Source organism: Coccomyxa subellipsoidea (assembly GCF_000258705.1).
Source record: "Coccomyxa subellipsoidea C-169, whole genome shotgun sequence".
NCBI lineage: Eukaryota > Viridiplantae > Chlorophyta > Trebouxiophyceae > Coccomyxaceae > Coccomyxa > Coccomyxa subellipsoidea.
Genome location: NW_005178020.1, coordinates 62,259 through 84,856, shown reverse-complemented (window position 1 = coordinate 84,856; position 22,598 = coordinate 62,259). Strand labels below are relative to the sequence as shown.

At 53.0% G+C, this 22,598-nt stretch overlaps 3 protein-coding genes across 3 annotated transcripts; all 3 read right to left on the bottom strand.

Moving 5' to 3' along the window:
- Nucleotides 1–269: 269 nt before the first annotated feature.
- COCSUDRAFT_45253 (hypothetical protein) lies at nucleotides 270–8,581 on the bottom strand (the record flags this gene model as incomplete). The annotated part of the gene is made up of 15 exons (XM_005642932.1): nucleotides 270–523; nucleotides 903–1,041; nucleotides 1,558–1,710; nucleotides 2,124–2,214; nucleotides 2,718–2,917; nucleotides 3,298–3,455; nucleotides 3,890–3,989; nucleotides 4,755–4,877; nucleotides 5,102–5,266; nucleotides 5,689–5,814; nucleotides 6,185–6,335; nucleotides 7,094–7,253; nucleotides 7,391–7,427; nucleotides 7,616–7,770; nucleotides 8,227–8,581. The coding sequence occupies 15 exons, from the start codon at nucleotides 8,579–8,581 to the stop codon at nucleotides 270–272; spliced, it is 2,367 nt and encodes a 788-aa protein (XP_005642989.1).
- Nucleotides 8,582–9,760: 1,179 nt separating this feature from the next.
- Nucleotides 9,761–17,636, bottom strand: COCSUDRAFT_54896 (DEAD-domain-containing protein; the record flags this gene model as incomplete). Its single annotated transcript, XM_005642931.1, has 12 exons — nucleotides 9,761–10,876; nucleotides 11,490–11,653; nucleotides 12,359–12,527; nucleotides 12,992–13,143; nucleotides 13,632–13,844; nucleotides 14,134–14,262; nucleotides 14,720–14,876; nucleotides 15,239–15,462; nucleotides 15,987–16,099; nucleotides 16,400–16,538; nucleotides 16,828–17,016; nucleotides 17,487–17,636. 12 exons carry the CDS (start codon nucleotides 17,634–17,636, stop codon nucleotides 10,651–10,653), a joined length of 2,025 nt encoding a protein of 674 aa, XP_005642988.1. The 3' UTR covers nucleotides 9,761–10,650.
- Nucleotides 17,637–18,778: 1,142 nt separating this feature from the next.
- Nucleotides 18,779–21,350, bottom strand: COCSUDRAFT_54895 (hypothetical protein). Its single transcript, XM_005642930.1, has 4 exons — nucleotides 21,112–21,350; nucleotides 20,616–20,689; nucleotides 20,363–20,425; nucleotides 18,779–20,033 (listed from the first exon to the last, which is right to left on the bottom strand). Exons 1-4 carry the CDS (start codon nucleotides 21,180–21,182, stop codon nucleotides 19,822–19,824), a joined length of 420 nt encoding a protein of 139 aa, XP_005642987.1. The 5' UTR covers nucleotides 21,183–21,350; the 3' UTR covers nucleotides 18,779–19,821.
- Between the last annotated feature and the right edge of the window lie 1,248 nt (nucleotides 21,351–22,598).

Genomic DNA, 22,598 nt, shown 5'->3' with positions numbered 1-22,598 from the left:
GCAAATGCCATGGCAAATATCCAGAATTCCAGTGTCACAATGCTGATGTCCACGACTCACCAGCTGCAAGCTCACAGTGCACACAGGGTACAGGCTCTCGATCAAAGAACTCAATCTCTCCCCCGCCCCATAAGAATGCCCTTGCTCACTGCTTCGCAGTAACATTTCAGTGACAATCCAGAAACAAAAGAAATTTGCTGCTACTGTACAGAGAGTCAAGTCTCAGCCCCCACAGAGGGGCCTTATAAAATATAAATCCTCCAGAATGTTCACTCCCCCTCCTCGTCTACAGAGTCATCCTTGGACCCAAAGATGGACCGCTGCCAGCGAGCCAGCTGCAGCACCGGATCCAGTTTTAGATCGCGCACGGGGCGGCCCGTAATTATGTCAACGCCCCCAAACCGGTCCGCCGCCCCCGCGCGCTCCAGCCGTGCGCTGTCCGACGATGACTCGTTGTTTGCGGCCTTAGTAAGCGCCGCCTGTTCTGGCGCCACTGCGCCTGATCTCGCGTCCTCCCCCAAGCCTGGCGGCAGTAGAAAAAAGACAATCAATTCCCAGAACAACAACAGCATTGTGTTGTTTAAAGTAATTTACATTATGCGAGTCACTGCTCATGCTCAGGCAGCTGCAAATAGCAGATCAGAGCTCCCTATTCAAGACGCTGACATTGCGCATCTACATGTGTAAAGGAGCGCTCGCGCTCGATCAGAAACCAGATGCACAGTTTTTATCCTAGTTTGCTGCAGCTGTTCCTGGCAGGCATTTACTCAGTAAAGAAATACTACATGCAGAACATCAAATCAGAACAGGAGCAGGATGGAGCTGCATAAGGGAGCTGCCTCACAAGCTATCACTCAGTGGTAACAAAAGCATTGCGATGGACACCAGGAAGAGAAGTTCACCAGAGCCGAGCGGCGGCATGAGCGGATCGGCGGCCGGGATCGGAGATCTGACGCCGTTCTGTGCTGCGCGCATTCTGCGCTCGGCCGCATCTCTCGCGGCCAGCAGCTCTTCCACCGATGCGCCATTGCCCATGCCCAGCTGCATGCACGCCAGCAACCGTGATTGCGATATGCAAATTTATGAGCTGTGTATCGCATACTGTAGATGAGATTCAGATACCATAAATCAGCCTGGTGGGATCGTGAGAATCTTCTGTGAAGTGTCGTATGCCCCACCAAGCATGCATGCATGCGAGACCCAGAATTGTGCAATCCAATTCTTCGGAAGAGTCCTCCTCCCAGCATCTGCGCCGTTCACATGTGGATGTGTCCTCGTAGACATGAGTCACAGCACTCGTTTTGCAGCTGCTGACAACCGTCTCATGCATGATGACTGGCATGAAAGGCATGGTGTGCATTGCAGCCACCTCTCATTGAAGACTCCTGCTGCCACTCAGGTACGAGATCACAGTGAGGGGCTGAATGGAAGATTGCTTTCATTGAATGATGAGCCCATCACGCCCCTGTGGCTGTCCACTAAGTCCCAAAGGGAAGGAAAACAAATGATGTGATTCCCTGATCACTTCCAAAACGACAGGAAGTTGCAAGCGCGTACCCGCGTGAAGGGATTGACTCGGTCCACCCAGGAGCGCGATGCCTTGGAGCCTGGCACAGACCGCAGCAGCTGCAGCAGCCGCTCGTAGCCGGGCCGCACTCTTTCCACTCCTGCCAACAGCGCTCCCTGCCCATTCGCCCATATGAAGTGCACCTGCGCGCATGCAACCGATTGACATTCCATCAGCCTCCGTGCTCTGCATCAAATCAATGGGCATTTCCAGTCAGAGACCCCTCTTGTTTCTGGACTGCACGACATGGCAGACATGCGAGGAAAAGCTTTGCTCGGCATGACAAGTGGCCTCACAACAAATCTGAACTCTTTCAGGTGCATGCTCTGCTTTGGAGCTTCTCATGATCCGTTGCCATGCATACCCCCAAAACTTCCCTCAAACACGGCAAGAACAAGAGACCTCATTTGCCTTCACACCTTGATTCCTAACTTCAACGACCCTTGACCTTGAGATTCAACATGGAAGAAAAGAAAAAAAGAAACATGAGTAATTGCAAGAATAAGGAAAGGAGGCGCGCCTGCCAGTCCCCCGGGAAGCATCGGAAGAGGCGCACGTCGTCGCCCATTATGCGCAGCCGCTTAGTTACCGCCGCGTCCTCAAAGCTGCCCACAAAATCCTCCGCCTCCTGCTTGCTCCGCCCAAACCTGCACCGCAGCGCAAAATTTCCCAAGGACCTGAGATTAAGAGCCCGAGCTGACCCGATCAATGGATTGATGTGTCTACAATACACTACTGGTGCTTGTTAGACATGCCACACATGCATAAAATTCTACACCAGGAATACCGCTGTGTGGTGGGGAGAAACAGGAACAGCGTGATGTAATGGCAGCAAATGGTAGGGCAGGTCAGTGAATACGGGGCCACAAGTTGAAAGCTGCGGCGCAGCGTGACCCATGCTTCCTATGTCTCACGTTGTCTATTGGAAATCAATGAGGCTGAAGCCTTGGAGGTGCCTGTTTGGGCAGCACGGCCATTCTGCTAGAAGCAGCGCAAGGTGAGGAGGTGGATGCTTAATCTGAAAGGCTTGAATCAGATCCCCTACCGACACGGGAAATAATGAAAACGCATGACTCACCAGCACCGGCGCCAACACAACGGAACACGCGATAGAACACAAGAAAGAGGGGCAGAAAAGAAGAGAGCGCACCCAAAGTCTGACACGATCTGGCCGTCGGTCTGCCATTGCGGGTTGAAGACTAGGATCAGCCGCCGGCCGCCGCGATCCGCATCGATCTCTCTCAGCGCATCCAAAGAGTCGGCTGTGGGGAGCACCACGGCCGCCAGAGAGTCGCTCTGCCACGCTCCCACGCAGTCGGACTCATCCAGCCAGCGCGCCTCCAACCGGCCCTGTATCATGATCATTTATTCATGCATGCCAGACTCTTGCACAAAAAGGGCCTCCTTGCTGCAAGAAGCATGCCTTATGGAGAAGATCAGGCCAAGTGCACAGAAAAAAGATGCTTCTTGACAGGGTAAAATTAGAGAAAGGGCTGCATCGACACCTTGATACAGGCCTTTGGAGCAGGAATCTTGGCAGACCCAACCCTTTGGCTGAACAGGGTGCTTTAGAAGGCGCTGAATCTGTAAGACTGTGCATCCGAATATTTGCCTGGCAGATTTCCAATGACACGGCTGGCACGTTCTCCCTAAATCCGCTGCGCGTGTTCTAGGTACGCTGTGACGCATTTGTACAGAGTGAACACAGGAGGATTGGGGAGGGGGCGCACCCTGAACTCAGGCCGCTGCTTGAGCTGCATGAGCGTGGCCTCGACCATGGACCGTACCGCCGCAAATTGCTGCTTCACGCCCCCGGGCCAGCCGCCACCGTCAAACGGCGATGCCCCGTCCTCAGGGAGCAATAGCTCCACCCGCTGCCGCCGCTTGCCTGCGCAGGATACACTCTTCCTTAACTGTTATTATCATCTTTCTTGTCCACCAGGATCAGGTGCGCTACAGCAGCATTTCTATGACAGCCTCTCAACCTTCCCTATCTTTGGCCAACCCAAGTCTCGTGTAAGTAAAATCGGAGGTCCAGGAATTTGTGACAAAATCATTCCAGGACCTCCCAATTTGCTTCTAGCAGCCATGGCTTGATTTGTCTACGCATGTGCTGCACACTAATATTTCACTCAAGCTCACTGCAATAATCCTGGAATCCAAAGATCCACTCGCAGAAGCATCCAGAAGAAACCGTGAGAGCTGACAATGTTAAGTCTGATTGGCAAGTGGGCTCATTGAAGTAGGCAACACAGTTATTGCCAAAGTTGCATGATTTAGCAAATTTCTACGGAATAAGTAGCATCAGAATGGGGCGCTCACCTGCGGCCCATGCGCGCAGGATACCCTCCACGGCGCCTTGCACCGCCTCCTCACGAGTCATCGGCAGAGGGAACACCACCGGCGGCGCCTTGGCCGCCACCTGCGCGAGGCTCAGTCAGTTTTACTGACACTGACCAAAGACTACTCGTGATGACTAAGTGATGCAAATATCACACGCTGCTTGAGGCAAGAAGCACACGTGCAGACAGCTGCAGGTTTGGGCTGACACCCATCCTGCCCCTTGATGGACCCGCCAGATCCAAGCAAGATCCAAGCAGCTATTGCTCATTGTGTTCACTGACCCTTTACACTCTGAGAAGTACAACATTTGCGCAGGACAAGTAGACAAGCTCTGCAGAAGACATCCACTGCAACGGTAGGCAGGGTCAAAATGCCAAACCTGCTTCAGCGCCGTCTTGGCTCCAGAGGCGTTCCTGGCCGGCGCTGTCTTCGGCTGCGTTGCCTGCCTGCTAGCCTCTCCGGGTGCATTCTTCTTTGTGGTTGCCTCTCTGGCGCTCAACTCTGCTGCAGGTGCCTGTGTCGCCGGATCTGGTTGTGTTGCACCTGCAAGCATGGAGGGAAGAGACATGCTCATGCTGGAGGAAGCATCCACCTTGCATGGCATCCTTCGGTACAGACACTTGCAGCTTTGTCAGACCGTCAACGCTCACAGGAGGCAGTCTGGTGCACGTTTGTACAAGCTTGCAAACCCAACAGCATGAGTAATGTCTCCTCTGACGCACATTGCTGTCACATGATCCCAAAAGGTGCATTGTTTGCCAGTTGAAATATTTCATGTATATAAATGCTTGCACTAGCAAAACATTATACCGTTTGTAGAGGGTGCATGGAGCGTTTCTGATACATTCTCCAGCTCTTTCTCCTGCTGCAGATCTGCTCTCCGCTCCTCCACGGCTGCAGGAAGAGGTTGAGCAGCAACCGGCTGACTGGACGCTGATTCAGCCCCAATTTCTACCAGATCGGGCACCTGCAGAAAAATGTTCCTTCATATACAGTTGGAATCCTGTCCTACGAGCATGCGAATCCGTGCAAGTAAGAGACTATGACAGGGTCCAAAAACGCGCACTCAATTATTCAGCTCAACCACCAACATGTGCCTCTCCAATCTGCCTTTACAGCTATGCATGCTGTAAAATTGTGCCCATCCCACAGGTCATCTGATCAAGAAAGGCCAGGACAAGATGACTGCACCTCCTCAGCTTCATCGTCGGGGGCGGCCGGCTGCTCTGAAGAAGTTTCCTCGTAGTCATCCCGGGGGAAGTTAGTCACCGCTTTGTCACCCCGAAACTGCAGCGCCGCCTGGTCGTACGCCCTGGCCGCCTCCTCAGGGTCGTCAAAAAATCCCACGCACTGCACCTGTTTAGGCCAGGGTCCACTTTCAATTTCGTATTTTCTATTTAAATTAGAATTCTGCCCTCTAATGCTAGTGATATTGTCAGAATTTTCATTGGGCGCAGCAGCATGCTTGCACATCTCCGGACACATGAACAAATGTTTGTATCTGATCAAGGGCCGAGCGTCCAAACCACCAAAAGAACAAGACGTGCTACTTCACCTGGAACGTATCTCTGTTCCATGTCATAGGAACGGCCTCAGTTGGGTTTACATGGGCAATGGCTGGTAGAATGCAGTCAAAGAACAGGAAAAATATTGCCCAGATGAGAGCCCACACGAGCCCAAGACATGGCAGGCTCGGGCTCAGCGCTCCTACATCAAAACCTTCAATAAAGGGTGCATAGATTTGATTTGAGAGAACCAAAGAACATTTCAAAACCCACCTTGTTGCCATCCCAGGCTTGTGCGCGCCAGCACCCGTTGCTGGCAGCCCATGTGACGCCTCTGAAGACCGGCCCACCCTCCGGCCGAGGATACATCGTCGCCTTGGGCCGCTTGGCAGCGGGCGCCTACACATCGAGGAAACTGCTGAAAATTGGCAGCCTTGCAAAGGAAGGCACAGCCAATTGAACATGAGCCCAGTCTCCACATGGCTGCGAGGGAGTAGCCATGCAGACGATTGCTTCACAATTCCAGGAGTCAGAGAGAGACATGTGGCATCCATGACCCCACAGCTTGCCCGGACATGGACGTGTGAGCGAAAGGATTTGGCCGGGACAATGTGAATGCACACATGCATCAGCTAACGTGCTGCTGTGAGTGAGTAGAGGCCGCCTGTCAACCTCGCAGTCTGACAGCACCTAACAGCCATGTCTGGGCATCTGAAAGTGCGACAGGGATGCACATAAGCGGTTTCATACTCTGTCCACGGCGGCGCACCTCTGCGCTGGGATTGAGGGGGCAGGTGCGCTTGTTGTGACCGGCCTCTCCGCACAGAGCGCACGTTTTGGCCTTCCCCCGAGCGCTGGCGCTTATGTGCTGCCGGGTCCCCCCCTCGCTGTGCACCGCGCGCATCGACGCACTTATGCGCCTGCGAGTCACCATCACGTCACGATCATTACTAACTCTTTAAAAGCAGAGCCACAAGCGCACTCCGAGATTTCTCTGCCTATGAAAAAGTCATGAAGGGTCCTGCAGGCTGCACATCCGAGGGCACAACAGAAGTTTGATGCACTGATGAGCCTGCAATACAGGATGCCCAGTAAACTGTGCGAATGTGTCCTACCCCATCTGAGTAATACCAAGAGGAAGAACCCCAGGAAATTGCCTCATGTGTGTTTAAGCCACACCAGGACAGTCCAGTCGCGCCCTTGAAGATGAACTAATGACAGGCCATAACTCCAAACTCAACCCTGACAATCAGAAATTCAGCTCTGCCAAAATTCATCTGTGCGGGAGCAATAAGGCCGTCCTAATGGTGCTCTTGCACGGCGGATGCCTGCAGCCCATACTTGCATACATGCATCCATGCAAAATTACACTGCAAAGAGAAATTCAGGACGCCTATGCTTGCATTGCGTGCCTGTGCACAGCCACACTTGAAAAGAATCTGCAAAGAGAGACTCTGAATGCGTTTGCTTGCCTTGCACGCCTGCGTGCATCCATTCATGAAACTGCAAAAAGAGATGTAGGACGCTTCTGCTTTCGTTCCATGCCGGTGTGCGTTAAGGCTGGAATAATTTCTCCTGAACATTCAGGCTCATGAAATGTCCAGGATCCTGTCCCACTGGAAAGGCTCCTGGACACTCAGCCATGAAAATACCCGCAAATGTTAACCAGGAGACGCACTGTTTGTGCTCCTCCCGCAGCGGCTGCCGTTTTCGCCCGGCCATAGACGCGCGTATCTTCTCCTTGTGCTCGTCCGACAGTGGCCCCCGCCGTCCGACGCCCCCGGTCCGGCGCGGCCGCGCGCCGCCGCGCGGATCCATGCCGTCGATCTCGGCTTCGCCTGCGCCAGTGCCGCGCCAGCCTTGGCACACTGGGCACGGCTCCAGCCTCTGCAAGGAATTGACGCCTCTTCAATTGCAGGCACAATTGACCTTCATTGGCTTGCCATCCTTTTGACCCTTTCTTTACATTACCCACCGGTCATAAAAAGCCACGTCAAAACACCGCCTGCAACCTGCGAAATGCAGGACGCAGGCTGGCCCAACACAATCTCCGGTGCTAAAAGATGGAGATTTGATCATGCTTGACACCGACCGCTCAGTGTGCAGCGACCTCAGCAGTTTGTACATCCTGCATGCGCTATCTTGGAAAAAAATGATCCCCTGTCGCAATGTCTTGTGCACGAGGCATTAGCGAGCTCACCCCCTTGGCGCGGATGAAGGCCTGCCCCTCGCAGCGCGGGCACACGGTGCGCTGCCCGTCTGGCAGGGTGACCCAGCCGGCAACCTTCCGCGCATCCATCATCTCGCCCTTAGGGCCCCGCACCAGCCGCACTGTCCTCCGCGTTCCCTCCTCCTCTGCGCAGATTCAAGTTGTATTCAAATTTGAATCACAGAACAGGCAAAGACAGGGCAAAACTTCTGGCCTCATTGCAAGCCAATATAATGAAATGAGAGAGAGATCTCACATGTTCAATTGTGTCCTGAAGGACCATGAATGCTGCGACTGCGTCATGACTTCCCATGTGCACTTGATCGCCCCAGACATCTTTCCCCCATGCACATTCAGTCAAATAAGAGCAAGGCTTTCCCCTGCATGACAGAGGCTTAACAGCCCCTCGGCTTGCAAGCATCACCACATCTTCCCTGTGGACATGGCCCTCAGCAGATTGAATGAAAGGGCTGCAGTCGCCACTGGTGGTGCATGGACACACACTGCAGCTAGCAGGGGGGGGCTCTCTGCTGCACAATGCATCAAGGTGGAGCATCCTACAATAGTATCATGCTCAGACAGCATGCAGAGCAAGCGCTCACCGGGATTTTCTGTGCGCGCAGCTCTGCTTGTCGGCAGCGGATCTCCGTCTTCATCGTCCGAGCCGGCCGCCACCGGCGCGCGGATGAGGCGTCCGCCGGGGCCCTTGATCAGGCGCACCGTCCTGCCGGGGCCTGCCGGCTGACTGGACCCCAGCTGACTGGACCCCGGTTGACTGGACTGCGCCTGACTGGACCCCGGTTGACTGGATTGCGCCTGACTGCTCCCTGCCTCGGCCTTGGAGCGCCGTCGCTCGGCCGCGGCCGCCTCTGCGCTGCCAGCATCGCTCTCACCGCTCTCTAAGGGAACTTTACTGCTGCCATTCGGGCCTGGCTGCTGTGCTGAGCTGCGGCCCATAAAGAGCTCTGCTGCCCTGCTCTGCGTGGCCCTCTCGTTGAGCCTGGGTTTGGTGCTTGCGTCGCTGGTGCTTTCTGAACCTCTCGAGGATGATGCTGGCCTGTCAGGCGAGCTGGTGTGTCTGCCATCGGCTGTGGAAGCAGCAGCGTGTGTTCCAGCAGTCCTTGCTTCCTGGACAGTCTGTGCGCCCCTAGCCCTGACTTGCAGTGCTGAGATCTGATGGAAGGCCTGCAGGAAACACCAGCAGCGATTCACGTCAAGTGTCCTGACTAGTGCAATTTCACCAAGGCTGGCCTTAACATCCCGGATAGCTCGACGCTGAATAGAAGGACACTACAAGGCGGTATCGGTAGGTCAGAATTTGTACTGTGGTTTTAGACAGCAAGATCGAGAATTGTGCTTGTTCAGACCTGGCCAGGGTGCCCTTTTCTAGGTGAGATGAAGAGGGCGCAGGAGCTGTGTGACGACAGCTTGCGCAGAGCAAGCCTTACATGGCAGAAACAGAAATTGGTAGTGTTATTCGACTCTTGTATGTTGCAGCATCTTTGTAACATTAGTGGACGAAAAGGTGGGAAGTTAGCTGCTCAACGAAAATAGCGATCGGTGAAATTGAGCAGCTGCACGTCTGTAAATTAGAATACGCAGCGACCAGCGACTTTTGAAAAAATTTGAATCTCAGCGCACTTGGTGAAGAGGCCGAGATGCAAAATGCAGAATGTCTGCCTTGATCCATCCTTTTGACGTGGCACGCAGAGGATGAGGTCATGCAGAAAGTGCTGACTATTTGATTCAGACATTGACATCCCCTCAACACCAGCAGTCACATCGATGAAAATAATAAGTGCTTGATTAGAAGTGTGCAACGGCCGCCGCAGCGGCTGCCCGCAGCGCTGCGCTGTAGTTGAATTTTTAATTTAAGCAGCAGACCTTTGTCAGCGTGGATTCAATGAAGTTCAGCTGTATACTAGTACTATAGTACGCATAGTACGCGTGGCTCTGCAGCGCAGCTGAAGTTTGGCAACATATCATTGTGGGGCGCCAAGAGTAAACCACTCAAAATGACAAATGTGACATTTGAAATGCCAAGCGTAATGCGATGATCTGGCACAGCACAGTCTGCAACGTCTGTCCTGCACGCTGTGCTGCCAGATCATCGCACAGCATGATGATAGCTGATTTGAGCAATTTTCCATTACAGCATTGCAACGGTGCCAGGTGCAACAATCATGAACCCATCCACAAATTTGAGTCCAAAATTATCTAAATTTTCCCCCTGTCTCATCTCCTAGCCAGAGATCTCCTCCACATTGCTTATGAGTATTAGTGGGGCATGGAACCTCTGTAGATTGATTTCTGTCACTAAAGTTCTCGTGCACCTAGTATATAAGGAAGTCAAGACCATCTTCGCATGCATTCAGTTCATCACAACCCACCTGAAATCAGAGAGGGGACAACTAGCCAGTCAGCACCAGCCGAGTGGAACGATTAATTTCTCCGACAACAACCTTCACTGCTGGCTGCATAGGCTCCCAGTAAAGCTCACTTCAGTGATGCACCCGCCACGCAGGAAGCCTATAGTTGTCCAATTAGCAGCAGCTGCTGCCTAGTGTACATGGTCGAATTGCTAGGACAAAGAATTGTGGCTGCCCAGTAAAAATTGCAGGCCATGGTGCATGACACTGCGAGTTGCTGGCAGCGCGTCCCTCTAGAGCAATTTCTTGGAATTGCCAAAGAGCCCAAGATGCCAATTATAACTTTGCATCTTGCCTGTCCCTGACGCCCACTTGAGGACTTCGAAACACATTCTGCTGCGGGAATAGCTCTTGCAGTCGAACGCACTAATCCCACGGCAGAAGGGCCAGCGACGCAAAGAATGTGCTTCTTTCCAGCAAGCCTGCCCTTGAGGCCCCATTATGCGAGCCCTTCCCTCCAACTCTATTCAGAGCATAGCTGTGCTATATCTGCCAAGGGCGCAGCGCATCACAGCTGAGCTGATTCTCAGCTCCAGCAAAATGGGCGCCGGCTGTATTGCGCGTAATAGTGCAAAGCCCCCGGGGGTGATCGCGTATCTACCACGAGTCCCCGCCGGAATAGCCTCTGCTGCCGCCGCCACCGCCGCCGCTGCGACCGCCCCCGTAGCTACTCCTACGGTCACCGCCGCCGTAGCTGCCACCTCCTCGTGACCCGTAACCACCACCACCACCGCCGCCGCCGTAGCCGCCGCCGCCACCACCCCTGCTGCTGTATCCCCCGCTACTCCTGCCGTAGCCTCCCTGATTCCTGGCACCTCCGTATCTGCGCACAGGCGACTTAACAATCAGCTGTTGCATTCGGATGCTTCTGGTCTTCTAATCTGCTTCTAATCTGAGCTATGGAAAATCAGTGTACCGATCTCTCATTCAATTACCGTTGTGCATTTTGTGAACCAGATGCAACAGCACAATCACAGCCTTGTGGAAAAGAGGATCAGGATTTGGCCTGCAATGCCATTCTCTGCTGGGTTGACAAACCAGACCGATCCAAAATCCTAACATGCCAGCAAATCTGCGAAAGTGGTGCTGCACCTGCATAAACCTTTTTCATCCCATGCCCACATACAGCTACCGTAGTCAGCACCATAATTCCCGCACCCCTCAAAATGCGCTAAATGCTTGGAGCCGTTTTAAAAGAGCCAGTCCTTAATTGGTGTTTCATCATCACCAATGGGTCGGGCTTGGCGAGAGCAGTCCAAAACTGGTCTTAAAAAATATCATAGGGTTCATATTTTGCATGTTAGGGTCTTAATTTTCGACCCTTCTTAAGAAGGAATAAATATTTTATGCGGGGAATATGGTGCTGACTACGGTATGCGCCACAGGGAAGGCTTCTCCCTTGCAACAGCTTTTCTTGTCAATAAACAGTCACTCACCCGCCACGGCCGCCACCCCGGCCGCCGCCGCCGCCACCGCCGCCGCGGAAGGGCTCTTCTGGGAGTGAGATGGGCATGTCCAGCTCGAAACCGCGCTTAGTCAGCTCCTCCACATTCTCCATCATCTTGTCTGCAATCTCCTGAGGCACGTCAAACGCCGCACCCTGCCAGCACAAGCACGCACTCAGCATTCAGCCTAAGACTAGAATTTCCCAGAACAGGGAATATTAAAGAACCTTCGGCTAAGACTACTGTAGTCTTCACTAACTCCTGTGCAGGAGATGTGGCCCAGAATACTCCACTGCAAAAGATGGAGTCCGCCCATACATCTGCTATGCAACTGCCCACTTCAGAGAGACATGACAGAAAATGGTAGAGCTCCGAGCAAGTGCCAGGTAAGCTCCCCTCTGTCCCTCACAAGATGACCCTCAACTTTTAAAACCTTGCAAAGGGTAGGAAGCTGCGCAGAAAGTGGAATGGAAGGCTCAGTGAGACTTCTATCGCTCAAAAGGTGGAGCAAGTTCTGATCCCACTTCTCTCAACCTTTAAACCTCCTACAGAGTGGCCTTCCCCGCCATCTAAGAGACTTTCAAGACTGGGAGAAGTGGAACCAGGAGTGAGCACTGCGCAACGGATGACATATCGAGGTGTAAAGTTCCCCATGGCATGAAACGGCCTACAACGCCATCGTCTACTTGCTGCAAGCCAGATAAAAGCTCTCCAATCCCAAACTCTCCCTCTGTCGCTTGACGCATGTGCTCGTGTTAGATTATAACTGTTGCCATACGCATGTGCTCGTCTTAAATTATAGCTGTTGCCATACTACCAAATGAACATTTGAAGCTCAAAATTGAAGGAGGGAAGCCCACCTCCATGCCGGCGCGATCGTCCTGCAGCAGGCGCACGCGGCCGAGGCCGGTGACGCCGTCAGCGCCGATGACATTGCGCACGATCGTCATGACGTGCCCGGGGAGAGTGATGCGCCCCGGCCGAGACATGACGCGCATTGTGACTAATCCCACCTCCTGTGTGATCAGGCTGCAGAGGCACACAAGCACGCACATCAGCAACAGAAGTCACTCTAGATATGGAAGAAACCTCTGTGACCACCTAATCCAGTTCCATGGAGTTTCACCGGACTGGAAACACAAAGATCGCTAAAATGCGGCAGACTGGGAACGTGCATTGCTTGCAGATTTGAGCATAATCCGCATGTCAAACTACTGCCATTCTATAGGCACAAAGAAGGCAAAAGCCCAACTTCTGACAAATGCACACACTGGGGTGGGTGGTAGCAGATACCACTCCACTCGAATGACCACTTGTGACCATACAACCATGAGACGGCAGACTTGCTGCATCACAACGCAGAGCATAAAGAACGCTGTGGGCGTGGGAGGCACCAGCACCCAGTCCGTAATCAGCCATGGTACTAGTACCCTGCAACCACAAGAGGGAGAGATGCAGCATAATGGTGCATAGAGACAGAGAGGGCTGCCCACCTGCGAGGCTTGGGCACCTCTATGAGCCCAGAGAGGGCAGCGAGAGCGCGGCACATGGCGTCGTGTTTGTCACCCCTCTCCAACACCAGCTTGGCCGCCGGCGCAAAGAACTCAATCACCTTCTCATCCACGTTGTCCAGCCGCCTCAGCACCTGCCATGTGAAACACACATTATCACCTTCTCGGGCTTCGTAGGACAACACGTATGCATGCAATTCGAAGCATGCAGAAGAACAAAGCCACTGCCCCAGTGTTTAGGCAACGGGCCCAGAGCGCACGAATACGCCCGTGAATGAGCGCTTCCAGCCTTGCAGACGAGCGATCCCACAAGCAAAGCCACATCGCACATAACATGCATGCCGTGACTCCGAAACAGAAAAAACCGGTGGCTGAAGAAGACCCTATCTACCCAAAAAATTAGACCCTATGATAATTTGCAGACCGTATTTGGAAAGCTCTCGACAAGCCCAATGTAATGGAGCATGACACGCATACTTTTGAAGTCAGGAGGACCCCTAAAAGTTGCTTTGGAAATTTGCCTGCACCGCCGTGGGGGCGGGTTTTAAAATGAGCACTACAGTAAGTCCTTACTGCAAGGGCGCGCTGGAGTGTGTAACAGAAGTCACAGCTGTGCGCGTACCTGCTTGGCAGATGCCTCCATTACGGCGGAGGGGCTCGGCGAAGATATGTACTCGACATCCTTGAGCTTGATCTCTGCGCACATGCGGCGGAAGTAGGAGCGGTCCCGCGGCAGGACGACGGCGATCGTGCTGCCGGTCTTGCCGGCGCGGCCGGTGCGGCCGGAGCGGTGCAGGAACGCCTCTGTGTCGCGTGGCAGGTCATAGTGCACCACCTGCGCACGTGGCGACGCTGATGTCAGCATCTCAGAACGCTGGTGTCAGCACATATGGGTGGTGAATCCTAAGAAGAAGCACATGCCACCCCTTGCTGGGAACGAGCTGCATCAAGATGATCTGATGGACATCCTACTTCAGAGTGGGTGTGGGACATTGCCATTTCTAAAGTCACAAATCCCTGCCTGACTTGCACAACAGGGTTAAAAAATGGCCATGTTTGGAGACAAATGCAGGTGCAAAATAGGAGCATCCCATGCAGCAAGGCTATAAGGAGAAGAAACTCACCAGGTCGACGTCTGGGATGTCAAGGCCGCGAGCGGCGACATCTGTGGCGACGAGCGCTGTAAACTTGCCATTCCTGAAGTTTTTGAGCACCTGCTCGCGCTGAGCCTGTGAGATGTCACCGTGCAGCGCCTGCACAGGGAGAGTAGCAACAGTGAGTGTGTTTTCTTTAAAAAAGTAGTCACTGCATTCTAGGATTTGAGCTCAACCATATGCATTGCAAGATCAAGTGCATAGCTGCCTATCCCCCACAAACATAAGCATTGCCCGAACATGTGCGTAGCTGCCCTTTTCCCCTAGTTTTTGTACAAAAGAAAGAACCTTGAACACTGTGTCCTTGTCGCACACAAGACAAGATGAAAGCTGTGCAACCTCTGCAAGAAGGCACATCACTACAGACACGCTTTGGGGTACTCCCAAGTACCCCAGCATTCGACAAAATCGGAGGTGATATGAGCGCCTCCAAAGGTCACACAGCCTTCTCCACATCCCGGGAAATTGAGCGGGTAAGTATGCCAGCCATAAAATCGTGCATGGCAGGGTTGTTACTTCATTCCTGACAACCCCTGGCTAGGGTAAGAACCCTCACCTCGCAGGGGTGTACGAGCGAAAGTGACGCCGCCACTTCATCGGCCTCACGCTTCGTCTGTGTGAAAACAATGCATTTGCCGCCCAGCGCGTGCACAGTTATCAGATCCACCAGAATGCTGCGTCTGGCCTCCTGCGTCACGTGCACAGCCATCGTCCTGCAACACACCGCACATGCTCAGCAAGACTGTGCAAGAACTTGGTGCTCGTCAGTGCTGCATGACCTGACTTTTGCTTCTTGACGGTCTCCTGTCCAGCACCCAAGATGGGTCTAGGCCAATTGCAATAGTCTGTCGTGCAGCATAGCTGGGCACATTTATGGCGCAACACAGACAACCCTCCTGGACAGGTGAGGGGGCGCCCATGCAGCTGATCTGGTAAATCTGGGCACAACAAGGAAGAGCACGCAAACAGAAGAGTCTGAAAACTAATGACTCGTAACGATGGATCCCACATCCCGCCAGACTGTAACGAATTGCTTGATTCGCTATACAGGGAAACAGGAGGCAGCGAGGCTCACTTGATGGCGTCGGGCATCTTGCCGCTCTGCGCGTCCCCCACGAGGTCCACGAGGGCCGGGTTCTTGAGGTGCTTGCGTGTGATGTTCTTGACCCAGGAGGGCATTGTGGCAGAGAAGAGCATGGTCTGGCGCTCAGCCGGCACACTGTCCAGAATAATTTCCACGTCCTCGCTGAATCCCATGGAAAGCATCATGTCCGCCTCGTCCAGGATGACAAACCGGGTCTGCACGCAGCGAATTCACTTTGAAGCGTGAGTTTGAAATCACAAACTATATTGAATTCCTGAAATACCCTGAGCTTCGCCCAGGATCACAAACGGGTCTGCCCAGCTAGACAATAACCCCACAGAAAAAAGTGCCTCATCATGCTTCATCGCGACAGGAAGGCTTTCTGGGTTGGGTTCGTCTAGGACACAAGACCAAGCCTTGAGCAGCATCAGGCATGGGGTCTCAAACGTTTTAGCTAGATGCCAGAGCATGACAAGCTGCGTCTGAGCACACCAGAATCAAAGGACAACAGCAGCAGCCATTGCAGACATTGGAACCACTCTCAGAGACATTTGCTCAGAAACCAACCCTCTCTGACCTGACCCTGATCAAGCAAACCTTGCATCTTGATAGTCGTCAACACAGAGCCACTCGGCACGATTCCAATTCCCAGACTCCTTACGTAATTGGCCAGGTGCAAATGAGCAGGTGCAAAGCTCCAAAATGAAAGATCCTGGCAGGGGGGGCAGGGGATAATCACCAGGGAGAGGTCAAGGCAGTTGCGGTTGATGAGGTCGATGACTCGGCCGGGCGTGCCCACCGCAACATCCACCCCTGAACGCAGCTGCCTGATCTGCCCGCCAATGTCCACACCTGCACAATGCGCACACACACAAACTTTTTACGCTGATTGCCACTTCGCAGAATAGCAAGCTGCCTCCCACAGAGTCATTCCCACACAGTCGTGCAATAGTCTCTGGAGGCAGTGGCCTGTGACAAGGCCTGTCTCGCAGCCAACTGGGTATTGCAAGGATGACATTTGACGAAATGCTTTTGCCAAGAAGATCCCACACTGATGCCGGCCATGCGACCGGAGATGCCTCGAAGGCATATCCTCTGTGCACAACTAAGCGTGGCACGGAGAAACAGGAGGCGAGCCACTTCAGGCCGCACCTCCGTAGAAACAGCCGACGTTGAGGCCGGGCGCGGATTCCTGGAACTCCTTCTCGACCTGCTTGGCCAGCTCGCGCGTGGGCGCCAGGATTATGCAGCGGGGGGACCGGCCCCTCTGTGGTGGGCTCTGGCTGTTCTCCTGCACGCCAGCCATTATTTTTTTCATACCACTTGCATGTGAGCATCTTGCTTGCACAGGGAAACTTGAGGTCTTGGACACCAAATTTACACCCAGTCAAAAGTAAATCACCCGCAACAAGGTGTTCCAAAGCTTCAGCAGTGCTTTACAACTGCCCTATGTAAAGATCTTGATAATCTACAGCAGTCAAAGCTGCCATCGAATACTGAACGTGGAAGTGACTGATCTCAGGACCATAGCACAGTCTCCCACCATATGGCATTGCTGCATGCTTACACAGTCAACTCACCTTGAGCAGATTCTCGAGCACCGGCAGCGCGAAGGCGAGAGTTTTGCCGGAGCCGGTACGCGCGCGTCCGATGAGGTCGCGCCCGGCGCGCGCGGGTCCGAAGACATGCTTCTGGATGGGGAAGAGCGCCTTTATGTTGCGCTTGCCCAAGGCCGCCACCGTCTCGTCCGACAGGCCGCAGTTCGCCAGCTGCGCGCAGCAGCGCAATGTCAGGACAATTCATCTTTGACACATCACTCTCAGCCCTTAGTGATGCATTAGCACACAATTTCAAGAGGGAAGCTAGCTTGATACAGCGCAGTGTGATGCTGCAGACAAGGTGGATTACGTGCGCAAGCACAGGATATCAGGTTGGTGGTCAACGCAAGATAGATCAATGTTCCAGCAGCAAAATCTTCAATCTGATCACCCTGTCACATGTATTTGTTCCAGAATGCGGTACTCACTAGCAGGACCATGCATGCATGGGCTTTCATGGGGCTTCCTGTTGCCACAGGGAGAGGTGCTGAAGCCTGATGAGCGCCACAGTTTCAGACTAGAAAGATGGGTGCAGTGTAAGAGTGTGCACCCATTGGGAGGTCAAATGGATGCTCTCCCTTGGCGCAGGGTCAGCATTGAGGGTGCCAGTAAGAGCTACAAAGGAAGGCAGAGGCACGTACCAGGAGTGACTCGTCCTGCTGTGTTTCGTCCACTTCCAAGACCTCTGCTTCGCCAAAGATGCTGGCGAGAGAGAGGCGCGCCCTCTGCACGTTCTCATCCTCGTCATTGCCAGGGCCATCCTCGTCGTAGTACTCCTCTGTCTCCTCCATCTCGTCATAGTCGAGCTGTGACACGAAGAATACCTCTCAGCTCTTACACAAAACTTGCATCTATCCAATTAGCAGCAATTAGCAGCAGCAGATGATGGTGGATGGGGAAAAAGCTCCATTGTTCATCTGCCAGTACACACATCTGGAGAACAAACTACGAAAATAAGGAGCCGTATGACTTAGCAGCTGCCAAAGCCAAACATGTGCAGTGGCTAGGTGTCCCAAGGAGTCTGGAGGTGATGTGAGCGGGCAGGAACCAGATTCCCTTGTATAATCAAGGCAGAACCATTCCAGGTTACATAACATGGGCCTGACACAGACGGATTTCATAAATATCCTGGAACATGTAGTAGGTGGATACACCTTCCGAGACGTAGCACGTGAAATGAAACAGCTCCTTACGCGTCTTGTGTGATCTGCAAGCGGTTAATTATGATAAGTAAAAGCGCACCGCAGCTGCCCCGGTAGAAACCTTGCGTCCGCCTTCCTTGGGAAGCAGTTGGCTGCAGAAGGAGAGGCGGCCGGATGCAAAGCGTGTTATCCTCGGCGTGGCCTCCGTGAGGCTGGCGGCGGGACGACATCCCGCTGTGCTGGGTCCATACGAGCTCTTCGTGCGGGCAAAGAGCAGCCTGCCGTTGCCATGAAACAGAGAGCGCCTGGAACCGAAGGTAACCAGGTGTGGCTCCTGCAGCAGACTCTGAGCAGCAAGCTTCATGGCTTGACTTAGTAGCGCTGTTGTGGACCGCAATTTCTGCATAAACTCCGGAAATCACGCGATAGACATGCGAACTGTCACGGGTCAAGAAATTTTGCTATCTTGGACGTGGTTCCTGCAGGAATGGTTTCTCTTTTTCAGGCCTGCGGCGTTCCTGCTGATGGGCTCAGATCAGTTCCTTTCCTCGCCTTCGATCGCGATCAGAAGTGGAAGAGAAATTTGTCAGACTAGCAAGCTGATAGTAAGTCCCATCGCATAGAGGCTCTGGCGCTTGGGCGCGCCTCAAGTAAGGATCAGAGACCTATGTACATAATGTATTGGGATGCAAACATGCTGAAAAGAACAGGTTCTTCAACACAATTTCCTGGTATGACAGGACAATCCCACGCGGTTAGTTGTGATGTCACAATTCAGAGTGTGCTCTAGGCTACCGAAATTCTTATCCAGAAGTGAGAGATCTGTCCTTATCTGCTCCATTTACAGCCCACACAAGATGTGCCTGAAGCGTTCATTATCCCATCAAATTTTCTCTATACAAGAGACGCCTTGCATGCATGTTGGCCACAGCAAAAATGCCAATCTGCAGGAACAAAGTGAGTCATAAGGTCCTATACATGCAAGCCGCAACATAACAAGTTTTCTCAATGGCATTCCCCTACCGGCCAGCTGCGAGCTCAAAAGAAAACAAGCGCTGCAAAGGGTACTGCTGCAAGCAGGGCAGCACCCCAGGCGGATTCCATATAATCCTGGTTGAACCCTGCCAAAACAATTGCCAGCCCAAAATAAGCGCACTTCATACGAGGTGCAAAAAGCAACAAAACCTCACAAATTGTCCAGAGTAAATGCTAGCGCTTAGGACAATAATTTTCCTGTCTGCACCTATGAACAGGACAAGTTGACAAGGGGAAGATGTTTATTGCCGCACATGGCAGCACATATTGCCCTACTCTATTTACTTCTGCAGGCCTAAGATCCGCGCTGCTAGTCACCTCCCACTCAGCCCTTCCCCTCAGATGCCCCGCTGCCGAATACAGCATTCGTGCGATAGACAGAGGCTTGACAAGCTGCTGAACGCCTCTCCTCACAGGTAGGTTCCTTGCACATCATGTCAGAAAGCAGACGTCCTTCTTCGTTGATTGCTGTAAAGAAAAGCATGCATCCCGGCAGGTCAGAAATCATCCTGTCGTGATTTCTCACTCCCAATGGCAGCCACTGAGTGGCTCGCTCTGCTTCCTCAAGACCCCAATCACATCCCCCCTTCCTCCATAACACAAAAGGGGAATGCCTCGCCGGCGGCGCAACAAAGCTTCGTTCAGCAATGAGTTTGCAGCTGCAGCTGGGCTTCTCCGGGACTGCCATCCGAGGTCAGTTCAGCGCTCACGGCAGCTATGGCGAGTCCCTCCCTTCGGGGATTGAAGAGGCCTCGGCGGGGAGCATCAAAAGTTGTTCAGTCATGCGCAGAGCTGGCTGTCAGGGCGTGCAGCAGGCGGCAAAAGTGCCCGAGGGGCAGTTGCCGAGCAGCGGCGGCTGGCAGTTGTAGCTGGAGCCCGAATTCGGATTCGAATCGCAGCACTGCGGTAAGCCCCACTGGAACGCGCAGCCGATCCGCAACGAGTTCGTGCCTATGCACGTCTGCCCTTTCAGCCGCCTCCTCTGCCCTCCCTCCAGTGCCCCGACCACATCTGCACAGCAGTGATGGCACTATGATTGAGACCTGAAGTGGTGATAACATACGCAATCTGGCAAATACATGAGGGGCCACGATGGTGAGTACGAGCTTTGAGCGCATGACATGAGCTGACACCAGGAGATTCTCTGCTGCCAGGCTTAGCATGGGCCCAGAATATTATTGCTGTCTTGCAACGAGCCGTTGGGCCTTGCAGCGTACGTGCTGCTTAGGAGTGTTAGCCCAGTGCAGGGCAGAGAATTAGTTTGCTGGTACAACACCCCAAAGGCATTAGCTGGAGCTCCTGCTAGATCATGTATTATAAAGGCTGAACGTCATATCTACCTGCTCTAAGCGCATGCCTGCTCTCACCCTCCCCATCAGCCGGTACAAAGGACGCTAATCTTCCTGCGCAGGAAGAGATCCAATGTTCAGTACAAGGCGGATGCACCAATGCCCACTGCACGAGCGGCAAAATGCTGCAAGATACCATGTAAGACAAACGCCCACCAGTCGAGCAAAATAATACTTCAAGCAGGCCTGGAGGTGATGAGCTCATGCAGATATCACACATGGTGAGTATGAATGGTGCACTCACGTAAAAGGCCATGTCGCTCGCTTGCTATCGATTGCCTCTCATTGCTGCTTGTCAATGTGTTGGCTCTGACCTTCCTGTGGGCAGCAACAGGGCACAAGTTCAGATGGGTGCTTCTTGCCTATTTTTGTTCACTAACAAGACATGTGCAAATGCACACCGCTACTGATGTCGCGATCGCTGCGCACAATCACGAGACACCATGATTCGTCACAGAGCGGACGCGAGCAGCACACAAGAGCCCGCCAAAGACAGGCTGGCAGCGTCCCTTGCCAAACCCTCCGATACATCCGAAGCAAGACGAATAGAAGGCCTTGCGATCGCGGAAACGTCGATGAAGGATTTCAAGACCCACAAAATACATTTATGCATGGCAAATGTGCCCCGCTGATGTCAAGCTGCCCTCCACCACAGCAAAAAACGCCAGTAGCTTCTCGTCTTCCTCACACAGCTGCGAGGCAGCCAACTCCTAGACATTCAGACCGTGTGGGAGTCACACCAGTTCAATAACAACGTCGAGAACAGCAGACACGCCAGCAGCAGGCGTGACGCCGGCTGCCGATCTCCCATTCGGGCCACCAGCACCGCTCTGTTGATCGCCCGAGGCCCCTGACCCTTTCTTTTGGAGATTTTCGATTGCACACCAAGGCGAGGGCCAACGCGAGCTGCTGGCTTTCACACCATGAACAGCGCACCAGGCAAACAGGTCTCCGGAAACTACGCGATTGAGCGACAGCTGAACATTGCGATTCCACGTGGTGGCGTCCCCGGTGTCCTGCCGAACGGACGTGTGGCAAGTTAGCTCATTGACTAAGGCGCGATTGCTAAGGCCTGCTAATGCATGTTTGCATTTGTTGAGCACTTTAATATTTGAGTGTTAGCATCAATTGGGCAAAGATAGACATGCTGTAGGTACTCGGATTTGTGGGTTTGGAATAAGAATGACCGTCGGAACCCCAGATCTCCACCGTCTAAGTTTTCAGATCAGACGATCTGCAGCGCTTTGGCAGCTCTAGGTCTCAAGATGCAATTATGCAACCAAAGCTTCGTCACGTAACAGGAACAAAGGGCTGGGCTGTGAACGTGTTGCCGTCCTAAAAGTCAGACAGGCTTGCTTTTGCAGTGCCGGAACCAACCAGAAAACAGGTTCAAACGCCGGGAACACACACAGAGTCCTTACCAGGATATTATTGCGCGCAAGTATTCGTTTTAACTTCCTTTCCTGCTTATGTTTGGACTGGAGCAACGTTCAAGTGTCTGGTCGAAGATATCTGTTTGGCTCCAGAGGTGCCCAGCCAGGGATGGATTTCCACGCATGCTATGAAAAGTTTCAAACACCGACTGTAAGGCTGGATTTCATGATTTGATCAGATTGGCGGCCTAGCATGTTGCTCACTCAGTGCCCTCGGCGGCTTAGGCAGAACATACCAAGCACATAGGGAGCGTTGATATCGTCAGAATCATCAATGATTACTATTATTATTATCACACGCTCTTCCAGCTAAGAGCAAGGTGCATCCTGCAGACAAGCTGCAGTTAAAGGCTGCCCTAATTTAGGCTAATCCTACCTGTCTGCAGGACGCACCTTGCCTCTTGGCAGGAAGAGCGTGTAATGATAATATGATAATGATAGTCCTACCCCTCGATGGGTCTCTCGCCAGATCCAAGCAAGACCCAATCAACTTTGGGCATACTTCTCAGTCTTTATATCGCCCCCCACCAGCCGGGGCGCATCATTGATGGCGTCCAGTATTCTCAAGGATTACATTGAAGAACTTTGCACACCTGGATCAAAGCACCTAACAGCACGCTCATAGCAGCCACTACCAGCGACTACTTTGGCTAACCAGATTGTGAATGTGAAGCTGTCAAAACTCAGATTGCCCTTATTCTTCTACTGGCAAAATATTGCAGTTCAAAAACGTGTTCAGAAACATTGCCCAATTGGCAATGCTACTGCTAAAAAATGCACAGCATTCATGTGCC

What these genes read in the sequence shown, in the direction of transcription:
- COCSUDRAFT_54895 (XM_005642930.1), bottom strand. Translation starts at nt 21,182, where the DNA reads ATGGGAGATCGGCAGCCGGCGTCACGCCTGCTGCTGGCGTGTCTGCTG. An exon ending in TCGACGTTGTTATTGAACTG is followed by an intron (nt 20,690 to 21,111) that starts GTGTGACTCCCA and finishes TGCTGCCCACAG; the next exon opens with GAAGGTCAGAGCCAACACAT. An exon ending in CAGGCATGCGCTTAGAGCAG is followed by an intron (nt 20,034 to 20,362) that starts GTAGATATGACG and finishes ACTGCTGTGCAG; the next exon opens with ATGTGGTCGGGGCACTGGAG.